Genomic DNA, 18,499 nt, shown 5'->3' on the forward strand with positions numbered 1-18,499 from the left:
TGATTATGGTCAGAAAATATTGCTTTTCTCCTTTTGGATGCAAAGAAAATCCTTGGCATCTGCAGTTAAGTCAAATCAAGGGTATGTGTGATTAATATAGCAATTGAAAAAGAGATCAGATGACAACCCTAAGAACTGAATACAAGGTATTCTATGCTCCTTTTATGATAGTTAATTTTTAAATTATATCTTTGTTTTCTCTAGTATTCCTTTCTTTCTCATTATTTCCTATTCTTCCCCATTGCTGCAGCTTTTCTTATTTTCTGTTTAATCTGTTTTTCTTATTTCTCCCATTCGTCTCATTTTCCATTATCCAATTTCCCCCATTCCTCTTTCTGTCACTGGTTTCTCCTAATTCCTGCTTGCTTCTGTTTCCCCTCTGCAGTATTTTATCTGTTTTCTCTTAATTTTCCCATTTCTTCAATGGTTTTCTTTCATGTTGCCCATTTCAAAAAAATATTTGTTCATGGGTTGTGTGCATTGCTGGCAAAGCCAACATTTATTGTCTGTCCATAAATGCCCTTGAGAAGGTGGTGGTGAGCTGTCTTCTTGAAACGCTACAGTCCGTGTGGTGACGGTAAACCAACAGTGTTGATAGGGAGGGAGTTCCAGGTTCTTGAACCAGCGATGAAGGAATGATGATTTATTTCTAAGTCAGAATGGTGAGTGGCTTGGAGGGGATCTTGGAGGTGATGATGTTCCCATGCGCCTGCCGCTCTTGTCCTTCTCGGCGGTGGAGGTCGTGGGTTTGGGAGGTGCTTTTGGGAGCCTCCTGTTGATAACCAGTTCACAGTTCCTCCTTTATTCTTGGTTGTTGACTTTTTCCCCTGCTGCTATCCATTTTCCCACCATCTCCTTTATTTTCGCTGTTGGTACTTTTTTTCTCTCCATTGTTTCCCAAATCTCCAGGTGGGATGGGAATGACTGCCTCAAGCAAGAAATAGGGTTCGAAAGCAAACTCTCAATGCAGTTACTAGCATGCACAGTAAAAAAGGGTTTAAAATTTTACTCACAATGACATGTTGTACATGGATTTCCCAAAGGCATTTGACAAAGTGCCACATATTAGACTTGCCAGTAAAGTTGAAGCTCATGGAATAAAAGGGACAGTGGCAGCATGGATATGAAATTGGCTAAGTGACAGGAAACAGAGAGTAGTGGTGAACGGTTGTTTTTCGGATTGGAGCTGGGTATAGAGTGGGATTCCCCAGGGGTAGATTCTGGGACCGCTGCTTTTCTTGATATATTAATGACTTAGATGTGGGTGTACGGGCACAATTTCAAAACGTGGAAGTATAGTGGACAGTGAGGAGGATAGTGACCGACTTTAAGAGGACATCGACAGGCTGATGGAATGATCAGACACTTGCGAAGTGATACATTTTGGTAGAAAGAAGGAATGAGGAGAGGAAATATAAACTGAAGGATACAATCCTAAAGGGGGTGCACGAACAGAGAAACCTAGGGGTATATGTGCACAAATTGTTGAAGGTAGCAGGGCAGGTTGGGAAAGCAGTTAAAAAAGCTTACAGGATCCTGGGCTTCATGAGTAGAGGTTTAGGGGGAGAAATTGGCCAGCATGTTTTTTCGGTGATATTTCACCTTTTTTGCCAATAAAAGGTACTCACCTAAGTTGGCCAAAGTTAACGAGTGGGGGTTTTGAAATATCGCTGAAAAGTGGATCAACGACGTGCAACGCCCCAAAAAAACGCACCGCTTAAAATTGGCCGTTTGGCGAACCTGCACTCAGGGTTAAAAAAACACCTGATAAAAGCCTGTGGTGAAGCCCCAGAATCAGCGGGAGGTATGAAGACCTATAAAAAAGGTAAGTTAAAGTTTTTATTTTTAAATTCTTTTTCAGCGATTCATTAGTCACGTGTATCGTGTGTGAGAACACCACCGCAGGTCGGGGCTATAAATAGAGCTGGAGCGCCGGGCCCTGGAACATCATGGCGGAGGTGCGGCGAATGAGGGTACGGGGCCCAGAAGAGCCGAGGGCCCAGGGGCAGCACGGACTTGCCTACACTGCAATATGTGTGCGCACTAGGTCCGTGCAGCAGAGCTGGTCTCCAGTCATCCTGGTTAATCCTTGCCACTGGATAAAGGCTCTGTCAAGCTCGTGTAGTGGCTGATGTGAAACGGTCACCACACGTTAAAAAAATTCACGCACAGGCACCTTCCACCCCCTCAACTGGAGTTCAGGTTGGAACATCGGGTCCTTCATTGAAACATCTGTGAACTCTCGTGGAAACAAGTCATTCTCGTTCGAGGGACCGCCTATGATGATGATGATGGTATAGTGAGTGTTTTCTGATTTTTTATTTTTGCAATTTTGTTTTGTATTTTCTCCCCTCCCAGGACCTGTATTTTTGGCGGTGATGGGCCTCAGGCTAAAGTTGGCGAGGGCCGCGGATTCCACTGCGAATCCTCGTGCAACACCAATTTTTACCAGGCGCATTTTTTTGCCAATTTTACCCCCTTAAAAATGGCGACATTTTTAGTGGTATTTTTTCCGTAAAATAACGGGGAAAAAATGATATTGCCAAAAACTAAATTTCCAGTCCATAGAGTACAAAAGCGTTGAAATTATGATGAACCAGTCTAAAACACCGGCTCAGCCTCAACTGGAGTATTATGTCCAGTTCTGGACACTGCATTTTAGGAATGATGTGAAGACCTTAGAGAGAGTGCAGAAAAGATTTACGAGAATGATTCCAGGAATGAGGGACTTCAGTTATGTGGATAGACTGGAGAGGCTGGAGTGGTTCCCCTGAGAGCAGAAAAGAGTAAGAAGAGATTAGATAAAGGAGTTCAAAATCATGAGGGGTCTGGACAGAGTAGATAGATACAAACTGTTCCCATTGGCAGAAGGGTCAAGAACCAGAGGACACAGATTTAAGGTGATTGGCAAAAGAACCAAAGGCAACATAAGAAAAAACCTTTTTAAGCAGTGAGCAGTTAGGATCTGGAATGCACTGCCTGAAAAGGTGGTGGAGGCAGACTCAATCGTGGCTTTCAAAAGGGAATTAGATAAGTACCTGAAGGAAACACATTTGCAGGGCTACGGGGAAAGGGCGGGGGAGTAGGACTAGCTGAGGTGCTCTTGCAGAGAGCCGGCACGGGCGCGACGGGCCGAATGGCCACCTCCTGTGCTGTAATCATTCTATGCATCTATGAATCCAGAAGGAGAGGTGTGAGTCCGGGGTCGGCGAGAGGCCTATAAAGGCTGCGAGAGGCATCGGGAGGTGCGTCGGAGAGGCGTGAGTCCGGGGTCGGCGAGAGACCTATAAAGGCCCAGCTTGTGCAGCTACAGGGAGAGGGCAAAAAAGAAGTAGAAAGAAACAGAAAGGTGACGTCACAGCCAAGGGGGTAAGTGATTGGCTGGTGATTGGTGAGTAGTTTTTCTTTTTTCTCTTCTATAACAGTGAGTAAAATTTAGCATTATTGTTGCCAATTTAAGTTAATCTAAGGATTAAGTCATGACAGGAGAGCTCGGTCATGTGATAAGCTCCTCTTGTACCATGTGGGAACTCAGGGACACTTCCGATGTCCTTGACGACTACGTGTGTGGGAAGTGTATCCGCCTCCAGCTCCTGACGGACCGCGTTGCGGAATTGGAGCTGAGGGTGGATTTACTCTGGAGCATCCACGATGCTGAGAATGACATGAGTAGCACATGTAGCGAGTTGGTCTTACCGCATGTGAAGGGTCCACAGCCAGATAGGGAATGGAAGACCAGCAGGAAGAGCAGTGCAAGGAAGGTAGTGCAGGGGTCCCCTGCGGTCATTCCCCTGCAAAACAGATACACCGCTTTGGGTACTGTTGAGGAGGATGACTCATCAGGGGAGGGCAGCAGCAGCCAAGTTCATGGCACCATGGCTGGCTGTGCTGCACAGAAGGGTGGGAAAAACAGTGGGAGAGCTATAGTGATAGGGGACTCTATTGTAAGGGGAATAGATAGGCATTTCTGTGGCCGCAACTGAGACTCCAGGATGGTATGTTGCCTCTCTGGTGCAAGGGTCAAGGATGTCTTGGAGCGGCTGCAGAGCATTCTGGAGAGGGAGGGTGAACAGCCAGTTGTCGTGGTACATGTAGGTACCAACGATATAGGTAAGAAGCGGGAAGAGGTCCTACAAGTTGAATTTAGGGAGCTAGGAGTTAAATTAAAAAGTAGGACCTGAAAGGTAGTAATCTCTGGATTGCTACCAGTGCCATGTGCTAATCAGAGTAGAGGGAGCAGGATAGTTAGAATAAATACGTGGCTTGAGCAGTGGTGCAAGAGGGAGGGATTCAAATTCCTGGGACATTGGAACCAGTTCTGGGGGAAGTGGGACCTGTACAAAAGGGACGGTCTGCACTTGGGCAGGACTGGAACTGATGTCCTAGGGGTAGCATTTGCTAATGCAGTTCGGGAGTGTTTAAACTAATATGGCAGGGGGATGGGAACCTATGCAGCGAGATAGGGCGATGTAATATGGAGTCAGAAACAGATGGTAGAAAGGTAAAAAGCAATAGTGGAAGGCCCAGTAAACAAAGTCAAGAAACAAAAAGGGCCACACTACATCATAATTCTAAAAGGACAAAGGGTGTTAAAAAAACAAGCCTGAAGGCTTTGTGTCTTAATGCAAGGAGTGTCCGTAATAAGGTGGATGAATTAACTGTGCAAATAGATGTTAACAAATATGATGTGATTGGGATTATGCAGACGTGGCTCCAGGATGATCAGGGCTGGGAACTCAACATCCAGGGGTATTCAACATTCAGGAAGGATAGAATAAAAGGAAAAGGAGGTGGGGTAGCATTGCTGGTTAAAGAGGAGATTAATGCAATAGTTAGGAAGGACATTAGCTTGGATGATGTGGAATCTACATGGGTAGAGCTGCAGAACACCAAAGGGCAAAAAACGTTAATGGGAGTTGTGTACAGACCTCCAAACAGTAGTAGTGATGTTGGGGAGGGCATCAAACAGGAAATTAGGTGTGCATGCAATAAAGGTGCAGCAATTATCATGGGTGACTTTAATATGCATATAGATTGGGCTAACCAAACTGGAAGCAATACGATGGAGGAGGATTTCCTGGAGTGCATAAGGGATGGTTTTCGAGACCAATATGTCGAGGAACCAACTAGGGGGGAGGCCATCTTAGACTGGATGTTGTGTAATGAGAGAGGATTAATTAGCAATCTCATTGTGAGAGGCCCCTTGGGGAAGAGTGACCATAATATGGTGGAATTCTGCATTAGGATGGAGAATGAAACAGTTAATTCAGAGACCATGGTCCAGAACTTAAAGAAGGGTAACTTTGAAGGTATGAGGCGTGAATTGGCTAGGGGAGACTGGCGAATGATACTTAAGCGGTTGACAGTGGATGGGCAATGGAAGACATTTAGAGACCGCATGGATAAACTACAACAGTTGTACATCCCTGTCTGGCGTAAAAATAAAAAAGGGAAGGTGGCTCAACCGTAGCTATCAAGGGAAATCAGGGATAGTATTAAAGCCAAGGAAGTGGCATACAAATTGGCCAGAAATAGCAGTGAACCTGGGGACTAGGAGAAATTTAGAACTCAGCAGAGGAGGACAAAGGGTTTGATTAGGGCAGGGAAAATAGAGTACGAGAGGAAGCTTGCAGGGAACATTAAGACGGACTGCAAAAGTTTCTATGGATATGTAAAGAGAAAAAGGTTAGTAAAGACAAACATAGGTCCCCTGCAGTCAGAATCAGGGGAAGTCATAACGGGGAACAAAGAAATGGCAGACCAATTGAACAAGTACTTTGGTTCGGTATTCACTAAGGAGGACACAAACAACCTTCCGGATATAAAAGGAGTCAGAGGGTCTAGTAAGAAGGAGTAACTGGGGGAAATCCTTATTAGTCGGGAAATTGTGTTGGGGAAATTGATGGGATTGAAGGCCGATAAATCCCCAGGGCCTGATGGACTGCATCCCAGAGTACTTAAGGAGGTGGCCTTGGAAATAGCGGATGCATTGACAGTCATTTTCCAACATTCCATAGACTCTGGATCAGTTCCTATGGAGTGGAGGGTAGCCAATGTAACCCCACTTTTTAAAAAAGGAGGGAGAGAAAACAGGGAATTATAGACCGGTCAGCCTGACATCAGTAGCGGGTAAAATGATGGAATCAATTATTAAGGATGTCATAGCAGCGCATTTGGAAAGAGGTGACATGATAGGTCCAAGTCAGCATGGATTTGTGAAAGGGAAATCATGCTTGACAAATCTTCTGGAATTTTTTGAGGATGTTTCCAGTAGAGTGGATAAGGGAGAACCAGTTGATGTGGTATATTTGGATCATAGAAACATAGAAAATAGGTGCAGGAGTAGGCCATTCGGCCCTTCTACCCTGCACAGCCATTCAATGAGTTCATGGCTGAACATGCAACTTCAGTACCCCATTCCTATAGAAGGCTTTCGACAAGGTCCCACACAAGAGATTAGTGTGCAAAGTTAAAGCACATGGGATTGTGGGTAGTGTGCTGACATGGATTGAGAACGTTGTCAGACAGGAAGCAAAGAGTAGGAGTAAATGGGTATTTTTCAGAATGGCAGGCAGTGACTAGTGGGGTAGCGCAAGGTTCTGTGCTGGGACCCCAGCTGTTTACATTGTACATTAATGATTTAGACAAGGGGATTAAACTTAGCATCTCCAAATTTGCGGATGACACTAAGTTGGGTGGCAGTGTGAGCTGCGAGGAGGATGCTATGAGGCTGCAGAGTGACTTGGATAGGTTAGGTGAGTGGGCAAATGCATGGCAGATGAAGTATAATGTGGATAAATGTGAGGTTATCCACTTTGGTGGTAAAAACAGAGAGACAGACTGATTTCTGAATGGTGACAGATTAGGAAAAGGGGAGGTGCAACGAAACCTGGGTGTCATGGTACATCAGTCATTGAAGGTTGGCATGCAGGTACAGCAGGCGGTTAAGAAAGCAAATGGCATGTTGGCCTTCATAGCGAGGGGATTTGAGTACAGGTGCAGTGAGGTGTTGCTACAGTTGTACAGGGCCTTGGTGAGGCCACACCTGGAGTATTGTGTACAGTTTTGGTCTCCTAACTTGAGGAAGGACATTCTTGCTATTGAGGGAGTGCAGCAAAGGTTCACCAGACTGATTCCTGGAATGGAGGGACTGACATATCAAGAAAGACTGGATCAACTGGGCTTGTATTCACTGGAGTTCAGAAGAATGAGAGGGGACCTCATAGAAACGTTTAAAATTCTGACGGGTTTAGACAGGTTAGATGCAGGAAGAATGTTCCCGATGTTGGGGAAGTCCAGAACCAGGGGTCACAGTCTAAGGATAAGGGGTAAGCCATTTAGGACCGAGATGAGGAGAAACTTCTTCACCCAGAGAGTGGTGAACCTGTGGAATTCTCTACCACAGAAAGTTGTTGAGGCCAATTCACTAAATATATTCAAAAAGGTGTTAAATGTAGTCCTTACTACTCGGGGGATCAAGGGGTATGGCGAGAAAGCAGGAATGGGGTACTGAAGTTGCATGTTCAGCCATGAACTCATTGAATGGCGGTGCAGGCTCGAAGGGCCGAATGGCCTACTCCTGCACCTATTTTCTATGTTTCTATGTTTCTACTGAGTAATTGGAAATGTCAAATTTGTATAAAAATTCGTTGTTCTTCTGGCGGTTCTGTACCGGAATTGGGTGTGCGCGATACTAATACTGGGTAATCAAAGCAGAAAAGTGTTTTGGTTTTATGGCACTGATATTCCTCATCTTGACTGAGTACAAAAATTAACCAAAATATATGAATTTAAACTGAACGGAGTCTCAATGTATAATTTATACGCATCACATTCCTAGCCAGATAGCAATTGGTGCAGAACAGTTATGTTTATTTTTATGTAAATCGATCATTCTAAGGCTTATTTAAACTAAAAGTGCTTTGACAGATACTGCAAGTGCAGTCAGGTCGCTAAGTGAAGCTGCATATGGAGGAACGGGATTCAAAATATACTAATTCTGACGGATTGTTTTTGTATATTACATTCCTAAATAACCTCTAAGTACATTTTGTATTCACAAGTTATGTTTTTCACAGGAAGCAAAGAAAATATTTTTAGAGTACATAATAATCCCTACCTCAGCCCACTCATATGAACCAATATTGCCAAATAAACTTCCTCCCCAGGAACAAAACATAATGCTGCGGTTTGGCCGCCATCGTCTCTTTTGAACCTGGGACATCATAGTCTTGATTATTTCTGTAATGATGGAAGTGCTGCTGGTCCAGAGCTCTTCATTGTTGCCATGGTGACTTCCAACAATAACATATTTATCTGGAAATAAAATTATTTTGTACAGTTCAATTTGATTGCTACCAAGGAACTCTTCATTAATCATCTTCATACATAAAAAACAGGAAATAAATTTGATAAATTAGATAGTTAACAACTGAAGCTTATTTTTTGATGACATGGGACCTTTGAATAATAGCTGCACAATTGAACAATGGAATTTTATGCTGTAGTCTGAGGTCACATAACATGACAAATAGGAACATCGACCACAGTAAACCTCTAAGTATGATAACCCTGTAACAGCACACGTTTTTTCCCAACACTTTGGTCTTTTAACACAGCAAAAAGATGGTTTCCATAACATTGATTCTCCTATGAATTGGAAGCGCGTATGCGAAAACCCGGGACTTGCGATGTCAAGTTTCAGCTTAACAGATTGTACCCATCTGCAGAAAATGGACATTCGCCGGCGCAGGGTTGAGCTATTTGCTCAACTACTGCCCAACGAATGCCAACTAAACTCTTATGCTTGGTAAAAGCAGGCGTAAGGCCTTCTTTTACCAGCATATGGGTGAAAATAAATATTAAAATATTTTAAATCATTTAAACTTTCAAAAACCTTTTGGCCCCTTTAAAAATGTTTGCATTTCTGTTTCAAACAATTGGATTTTTGTTTTAAATGTTTAATTACATTGCATTTTAATTAATTTTAAATATGAGATGATTTATTTTTATAGCTTGTGTGAAAATGTATTTTTTTTGTGATTCCTACTCTGCTTATGGGGATTCCGTACATAAATGGAATCCCCATAAGCATAATGGAAATCCCCCTTTCTGATTGGTTGGGCCGGCCCACGTGATGCCAGGAACGCTTCCGAATCGCCCTTGGGTTACGTGGGCCTTTATGCAGGCCCACGCCTGCAGGCCCAGGAGCACGAGTCTTCCACCCGGGGCCATCAGGTAAGTACGGGTTTTAGTTTTGGTTCGGAGGCATTCGCCCACGGGAATCCTCCGATTGTAATTTCAGGTCCTATGGGCTAGAAATTCCATTTTTGGTCATAGTGGTAGTTTATCGCCAAAAATACCACAATGACTCCACTACCGCTACCGCTACGAGGCCTAAAATTCGGGCTTAAATGCGTCCAGCGGTAAAAATCGGCATTGCACGAGGATTCGTGGCGCAAACCACAAATTTTCTGTAACTTTTCTCCAAGGCTGATACCGCTGTGAGTTGGGCTTGGGAGGGGCAAAAACACCAAATAAAATATGCAAAAAACAAAAAATTAAAAAACCACAAAATATTCACAAGATACTTAACTATCGAATTGCTGCAAAAGAATTAAAAGATAAAAACTTTAATTTACCTTTTTTGCAGGTCTTCTTACCTACCGCTGTTCCAAGGGCTGTAACGCAGGTTTTTCCCAGGCGTTTTTTTTCTTTCTATCTATGGGTGCGCACAGAGCCAAATTTTTGGCAAAACGGCATTTCGAGTCCTGCACGCGGCATTCCGCTCCCATGCGAGACTTAAAAACTGCCGGCGCATTTCCCGAATTTCCCGGCTTGTTGTTTTTCACCAAAAACGGCAAAATATCGCTGAAAAACCGGGCGCAAGGTTGGGGAATTTCCAGCCATTCTTAATTACCAACTACCTTTTATTGTGGGGTCAACCACTCAATGCCCATAGTGTTTCCCGTACTCCTTTGGAAGGTGAAAAAAGCACACTGGCAGAACAATGTGCGCTGGATAAAACTAATATTCAGCTTCATTTACAGGTAAAATACACAGAAACATTAAAACACATTTGGCCATAATTTGTGACCCCAACTGGTGTGTACGAGGTGCACACACCCCCGATGTGGCCGCGCATGTTCCGGGTTTAGGCATGGGCTGCGCATGGGCTAAAACCCAGAACTTGCGATATGTCAAGAATTCTCTTGACAGATCATCCGTATCCCCGGGAAAAGAGCCTCCACGGGTGGAGAGTTGGGCTGCTTACCTAACTGCTACCCAGAGAATGCCCGTGAAATTCTTATCCCTGGTAAAAGCAGGCGTAAGAGTTTTAAAAAACATGAAAAAAAAGTTTTCATTCATTTAAGCATTAAAACACATGTACAATAAGGTAAGATTATTTTTTAGCTCCTTTAAAACATTTAAATGTATTTTTCAAAAAATTATATTTTGGTTTTAAATGTTGTATTTTATATTGTATTTTAATTAATTTTAAATGTAATTTTAAAAATGTATTTGTTATGTTAAATGTATTTTTTATGCGATCCCCATTCATGCTTAGAGGGATTCTGTACGTACGAAATTCCCATAAGCATGAATGGGGATCACCTTCTTACATTGGTTGGGTCAGCTTACGTGATCCCAGGGCCGCCTCAGCCCCAATGACAGTTTTGCCCAGTTGCTGGTGGCAAAAACAGGTCGGGGAATAAGAATGATGGGTAAAAATTGCTCCTGTTGAATTTCCAACCATTCAGTGCAGCTCAACTATTTCCATTTGGGTGGAATATCTAAGCTAAAAGTAGTCGTTCAAGGTTGGTGAAAGCTTCATTGAAATATTAAAATAGGTCGATATTGTTTCCAAATGATTACACACATAGGGCCCAAGTTTCCACACGATAAAAAACGGGCGACCAGCTCGCCTAAAACGGTGCCGGAAAAAAAACGCGCGATTCTAGAGCGCCCAGCAGCTCCATGTCTGCTTGGCGTGGCGCCCAGGGGGGCGGAGCCTACTATCGCTCCGATTTTGTAAGTGGGAGGGGGCGGGTACTATTTAAATTCGTTTTTTTCCCTGCCGGCAACGCTGCGCGTGCGCGTTGGAGCGTTCGCACACGCGCAGTGTGAAGGAAACATTGGCACTCGGCCATTTTTGTAGTTCTTTGTAGCTGTTTAATTTTTGAACATTTTTTAATAAAAGCACATTGCCAGCAGCACATCAGCACTGAGGCTTTCTGCAGCCTTCTCACTGTCTCCTCCCCCCCCCCCCCCTCGGGAACGAACGGTTTCCTCCTTCCCCCCCCCCGCGGGTACGAACGGTTTCCTCCTCCCCCCCCCCCCGCGGGTACGAACGGCTTCCTCCTCCCCCCCCCCCCCCGCGGGAACGAATGGCTTCATCCTCCCCCCCCCCCCCCGCGGGAACGAATGGCTTCCTCCTCCCCCCCCCCCCGCGGGAACGAATGGCTTCATCCTCCCCCCCCCCCCGCGGGAACGAACGGCTGCCTCCTCCCCCCCCCCGCAGGAACGAACGGTTTCCTCCTCCCCCCCCCCCCGCGGGTACGAACGGTTTCCTCCTCCCCCCCCCCCCCGCGGGTACGAACGGCTTCCTCCTCCCCCCCCCCCCCCGCGGGAACGAATGGCTTCATCCTCCCCCCCCCCCCGCGGGAACGAATGGCTTCCTCCTCCCCCCCCCCCCCGCGGGAACGAATGGCTTCATCCTCCCCCCCCCCCCGCGGGTACGAACGGTTTCCTCCTCCCCCCCCCCCCGCGGGAACGAACGGCTGCCTCCTCCTCCCCCCCCCCCCGCGGGAATGAACGGCTTCCTCAACTTGTGAGGCTGGCTGAAGCACTTTCACACAGGTCGGAAGATGGTTTATTTAATTTTTTCTTTGCTTATAAATGTTTATTCAGGTTGGATTTATTTGTATAATATTTGTAGAAGTATAAATCAGGATTTATTATAGAATTTAATGACTTCCCTTCCCCCCCCCCCCTCCCCCCCACCTCGTTCTGGACGCCTAATTTGTAACCTGCGCCTGATTTTTTAATGTGTAGAACAGGTTTTTTCAGTTCTACAAAAATCTTCACTTGCTCCATTCTAAGTTAGTTTGGAGTACGTTTTCACTGTGGAAACTTTGAAATCAGGCGTCAGTGGCCGGACACGCCCCCTTTTGAAGAAAAAATTCTGTTCCAAAGTGAAACTGTTCTAACTGACTAGAACTGCAGAAAAAAAAATGTGGAGAATTGCGATTTCTAAGATAATCCGTTCTCCACCAGTTGCTCCTAAAAATCAGGCGCAAATCATGTGGAAACTTGGGCCCATAGATTCTGGTTATTCATGGTAGAAAGCGGGCATGCCAACCTGGTAAAATGGGTGTTTGTTGGTTGCTGGGATGGTGGGTGCTAACAGGAAGTCAGTAGTTTCAAAGGAACCTGCCATTTTTGGCAGACACATTTTAGGATGCTTTTTTAATCATTATTTATTTATGGTTTTCCTTTTTGTAGGTGACATTGTGTTGTTGGTGGACTCATCTAAGTATCTAGTCAGACTTATCTGCCATCCTGAACAATCAGCTAACCAGGTGATCTAGTGATTTTTGCTCCCAACTGTGATTTTGCAAGGCCCAACAGGATAGATTTTCATTGCCAGTTACGGGGCATCTGTTCCACTTTGCATCCAATTTCCGTCCTTCCCTCACCTTCACATGGTCCATCTTCGACTCTTCCCTTCCCTTCCTCGACTTCTCTGCCTCCATTTCTGGGGATAGGCTTTTGGCCAGTATCCACTATAAGCCCACTGACTCCCACAGCTACCTGGACTACACTTCCTCCCATCCCGCATTCTGTAAGGACTCCATTCCATTTTCTCAGTTTCTCCGTCTCCGTCACATCTGCTCTGACGACACCTTTCACACTCGTGCCTCTGACGTCTTCCCTTTTTCTTCAACGGAGGATTTCTCTCTGCCGTGGATAACATGGCCCTCAACCGTGTTTGTTCTATTTCCCACACCTGTTCTCTCACCCCTTCCCCTCCCTCTCAGAACCACGACAGGTTTCCCCTTGTCCACACCTTTCACCCTACCAGCCTGCACGTTCAACGGATCATCCTCCGCCACCTCCAGCGTGATCCCACCACCAATCACATCTTCCGCTCCCCTCCCCTCTCAGCATTCCAAAGGGACCGCTCCCTCTGCGACACCCTGGTCCATTCCGCAGTCACCTCCAGCACCCCTTCCCCTTCTCACGGCACCTTCCCGTGCAAGCACAGGAGATGCAACACCTGCCCTTGTAACCCCTCCCTTCCCACTATCCAGGGCCCCAAATACTCCTCCCAGGTGAAACAGCGATTTACTTGTACTTCTTTCAATTTAGTATACTGTATTCGCTGCTCACGATGTGGTCTCCTCTACATTGGGGAAACCAAGCGTAGATTGGGTGACCGCTTTGCAGAACACCTCTGTTCAGTCCGTAGGTGTAACCCTGAGCTTCCGGTCGCCTGTCACTTTAATTCTCTGCTCCACTCCCACTCTGATATCTCCGTCCTCGGACCCCAGCACTGTTTCAATGAAGCTGAGCGCAAGCTCAAGGACCAGCACCTCATCGTTCGTTTCGGCACTTTCCAGCCTTCTGGACTCAACATCAAGTTCAACAATTTCAGAGCATAACCTCTGGCCATCTTTGGCTCCCTTTCTCCTCCCCCCCCCCCCCCCCCGCAGCCCCCCAGGCCGCCACTCCCACCTCGAGCTTATGTTTTTTCTCTTTTCGTCTCCAATGGCAGCTGGTCATTATTCCGCCATTCACACCTTATCTAGATTAACCTTTTTCTAACTCCGGCCATTACCATTACAATTTGGCCCATCATCCCTTTTGTCTCTCTAATCTCTCCTGCCTTCCACCCGATCACAGATCTTCCCTTTTGTTCTTTCTTTCCCTCCACCTTTCAGTGCTTCTTAAGAATGTGTTCATTTCAAACATTTGCCAGTTCTGAGGAAAGGTCATCACCCTGAAACATTAACTTTGTTTTTCTCTCCACAGATGCTGCCTGACCCGCTGAGATTTCCAGTATTTTCTGTTTTTATTGGCAATATCCCAATAGCTCAACTTTCAAGATGGCACACACGGTGATGGAAGCTTGATGGAAATCACGTTTGGGGGCAAAAATCACGATATCACCTGGTTAACTGATTAGTCAGATCTATCTGCCATCCTGAACAGATACTTAGATGAGTCCACCAACAACACAATATCACCTACAAAAAGGAACACCATAAATAAATAATCAAAACAATGCATCCCAAAATTTGTCTGCCAAAAATGGCAGGTTCCCTTGAAACTACTGACTTCCTGTTCGTACCTAACATCCTAGGAACTAAGCATCCTTTTGTGCCAAATTTGGCAATCCGATACCAGAACCAGGCATGTCTGCAATGCTCCAGATCACTGTTGATGATTGACTGATCAGTCAGGTTCAGAAATGGAACCTGGAGAGGTAAGTGTTTTGTTGGAAGCTGGCATTTCCCCCACTTGGCAAAAGCCTGATGGAAGTCAGCCTCACCTGGACAAGCCACAAGAAGTTTATCAGCGCTCTGTATCCTGTTTTAGCTGGTTAAACTCTGACAGTATCCCTACATTTGTTTGCGTCTCTCTGAATCTTAGTTTTGCCAACCTGCACCAAAGCTTTCTGGGCTTAGGTAAATAGGACGTGTTCCAACATAGTGTGTAAAAAATTTGGCGAACAATAACCCTGCGAGATTTCGTAGTAGCTTGAATTAGAGACTCTTAAACGTGGTAATGACTTTCTGAGCATGTCAGAAGCCCGGTTGACCAACAAAAATCGATTTATTTGAGGCATTCTTTTTAAATGTTAGTAGTCAATTTCTTAAGATTATACCGGCATCAAATGTGGACAGCATTTACCCACTATTACCTTTAAATATGAATCCAGATGTAGGCGCCAGGTGCATGGATTATGCTTTACGAAAGAAACCATCACAAAGTTGTGCTGCATGCTGGAACCTAAACTCCAGCCAAACTCCCCCACGTGGTAGCGTTAAATCTTCTGCCGTAAAGTGTCGCTGTCCTTCGCAACGGCATGGCAATGCTCGATTCCCGCGATTCAGGAGGTCAAGGGTCAAGGGTCATCATGACATGCGCAGAAGAGAGACAGATAGAGAGGGAGCTGAGAGGGAGTGAAGGCGTATGTGGGTGTGGTGTGGCTACTTTGGGAGGAAGGAGGGAGAGTTTAGATCTTTGGAGCAAGTACGGAAACAAAAATGAGCTGATCTAAGCCAAATATTTGCCCGAATTTGTTGCCTATAATGGAGGGAGAGGAGGAGGCGACACAGCACGCTGTGGAGACTGACGCTGGCGAGAGCAGTGAGCTGGGAGAGGAGCACATTGGAGGGTGCAAAAGTGTGAGGAGGTTCCTGGTCGAGGCAAATGCCTCCCTCCTGCAGGAGGTCGAGTTACGCTGGGGTGATTTGACACAGGGAGGTTGTGGGAAGCCCACCCCAAAGGCCTACCAGAAGATATAGACCGAGATAGCAGAGGTGGTCTCGTCGGTGACCAACGAGGTGCGTGAGGGCAACCAATGCCGCAAACGATGAAACGACCTTGTCGGATCCGCAAGAGTAAGTATTGCATTTATTTACAATTACTTATGTATTCATATAATTTTATTTGTAACAGTCATGAGTGACTATCAGCAGATGTGAGGTCTTTCCCTTTTACCGGGAATGTTGTAGTCAAAGCCTGAGGTCACGGTGCATGTCTTTCGGTAACGAATGATAATTATCATAATAATCATGATTACATCTGCCGGTTATGTGTTGTATCAGTCTCTGTGACAGTGCCTAGCAATGATATCACTCAATGATATCATGCCATGTTGTCCTATTACCTTTTACAGAAGAAGCTATCGACGATGAGCTCCGTGCAGAGGTGAACAGGTGGGGGGGGCCACCAGTTCTCAGCGACATCACTGAGATGGAGGAGCGGGTGTTCACACTTGTGGGGAAGCACAGCCGGATGGCCACACAAGCATCTGCAGACCCTGAAGTGATGCGAAGTGAGTAAAGCTTACACATTGCATGATGTAAAGTCAATAGATGGCACACCCACTCATATCCAAACAATCATATATGATAGATGATTTCTAAAATTGTCATAGAAATAATGCTGGCCTAATGCAAATGATTGCAATGCAGAATGTGTTGATGGTCAGGAAATGTGATGTCTGTGATGATTTTGTCTAGGTGGTGCTTTTGTCGTGCATATGCTGTGTGTAGCACTGGACTCACCTTGTGATCCTAGCACCCCCTTCTCCTCTAATAACCTCATTTGTGTTTTGCAGCTCAGCAAGCAGCACGGCCCCAGGCAAGACCACAGAGGCCAGAAGGTGGGGGCGCGGGGCCGGACTCACCGGACGATCCTACACCTGGTGCTGAGGAGCTCTGATCCTCGTCCGTCAATCCACTGGGTCTGTTCTCTATGGATGAGAGCGCAGACTTCGAGGAACCTGCATCGCCACACTCCAGAAGCCATTCCACCCCAAGGCCATCTAGCGCTCCTCCGGTCATTCCCGCCTCCACTCTGGAGGTACCGGCCCCAAGCACCTCGCCACAGGGCGCCCCATTTGTCTCCAGGATGGCGCCGACCCTGTAAAGGTTTCATGGACGCGGCAGGTCTGGTCCACAAGCACCAAATGAGAGTGGAGGGATGGTACAGTTGTCCAGGGGAACTGTAAACATTGGTGACCAGATCCTTGATGCATTGGAGGGCATATCCCGACAGCTGGCCACCATGACTGAGTACATTCCATGGATGGCGGAGGTCCTGCATGCGATAGCAGAAACACTGCTGGCACAGGCCTCCCAATGTTCCCGGAACGCGGCACTCCACCCTTAGGTTCCGCACCACCACTGCGAACGACAGATGAGAGGCAGGACCAAGATCCTGCTTCTAGATCAGAGAATGTTCCCCCCTCGGCAACCCCCGCTCCCGTACCCGTGCAACCACCGCCACTGCCTTCATCCCCTCAATGAGGCACCGCCTGAGGAGCTCTTCGACCAAGTGGCGTGGAGTGAGGAGGGAAAGGGATAGAGGTGTGGAGAAGAAGGGGAGGGAGGGAAGGAAAGTGAGCAGCATGTCCAGAGGTGATGGCTGTGTTATATCTCCATCTGGGTGTATGCAATTTGTTGTAATGTATTGGGGGAGGGGGCCACCCTCCTGCTTTGCATGTGTATTCTGTGTTGCTGGACATTTAATTGATGTCAACGGTGGAAAAAGTGGGGTGTGGGCAGGGGTGGGATGTTTTTCCCCGTGATACTTATCATTTTATTCAACATAATCTTGTTGCGCATTGTCTTAGATAGCTGGACTGTTACACACTGGTGATTCCTTAACATGAAAGGGTTAAATAAAACTTAACTTCAATCAACTTAAAAGTTAACTGGCACCAAGGTGATGCCCACCATTGATGTCTGAGTTGCACACACACAGCAGTGTGTCAGCATTGTCACTCACAGCAACGTTCTTTCAGGCAAATCATTCAGTTATCAGCTCTGACACAAGAGTCTTGCAGCTATATAGCCACCACAGGCCCTTTCCTACGGTCTGGAGCGGGGTGTGGACATGGTTGCATAGCCAGCCTGATTGTTCGGTCCAAGGTCAGTGTCCAGTCCCTGATCCTCCTCTTCCTCTCTCTCCTGAGGTGGACCATCAGTCCCTTCTGGCAATTCTTGTCCCCTCCTGATAGCCAGGTTGTGCAGCATTGGAGCAAAAACCATGAATTTAGCTACTTGCTCAGGGTTGTATTCTTTGCATTGATTTACTGACCCTTATGTTTGAGGATAACTTCAATAAATAATGAGGAATACTGCATCTTAAGCTAAGTAATGTATTGCCTTGGTGATGAAAGTGATTCTTGACTGGATACGGGCTCTGATATTGCATGTTACAAGTCTGCATAAATAGGACGTTTTTAATGATGAATATAATCTATACAAGTGATTCTGGAATAAAAAATTTACAATGGCTGTATTCAATTAAAGCTTTATTATTATTTTTTTTTGTTGCAGGTTATGAAGGAAATGCAAAGTGCCCTGAACACTGCAGCAGCTGATAATAGTAAACTGGTTTTGCTGAGTGCTGTAGGAAGCGTCTTTAGTTGTGGTCTTGATTTTATTTATTTCATTCGATGATTAACAGATGACCGAAAAAGGGAAAGTACTAAAATGACTGAGTCCATCAGGTATGCATCTTCTAGGATAAAAACAGAAAATTCTGGAACTGTTCAGCAGGTCAGGCAGTATCTATAGAGAGAGAAACAGAATGAACGTTTCAGGTCGATGACTTTCCATCAGAACTGGAGGAAGTTACAGATCTAATAGTTGGTAAGCAAGTTCAGAACCAGGGGTGGGGAGGAAAGAACAAATGAAAAGGATTGTGGTAGAGTGTAGGGCAGGAGAGATTAAATGACAAAAGGGATGATGGTGCAAGG

At 45.8% G+C, this 18,499-nt stretch overlaps 1 protein-coding gene across 1 annotated transcript in view; it reads right to left on the reverse strand.

Annotated features, from left to right (window-relative positions):
• The window catches only part of LOC139266239 (inactive N-acetylated-alpha-linked acidic dipeptidase-like protein 2), a 795,403-nt gene that overhangs the window by 365,944 nt on the left and 410,960 nt on the right, over nt 1–18,499 (reverse strand). Inside the window, exon 8 of the mRNA XM_070884068.1 lies at nt 8,120–8,316. Within this exon, the coding sequence (XP_070740169.1) occupies nt 8,120–8,316 (197 nt within the window). The remainder of the gene's footprint in view (nt 1–8,119; nt 8,317–18,499) is intronic.

The sequence above is a fragment of the Pristiophorus japonicus genome, chromosome 6 (assembly GCF_044704955.1).
Source record: "Pristiophorus japonicus isolate sPriJap1 chromosome 6, sPriJap1.hap1, whole genome shotgun sequence".
Taxonomy (NCBI): Eukaryota; Metazoa; Chordata; class Chondrichthyes; family Pristiophoridae; genus Pristiophorus; species Pristiophorus japonicus.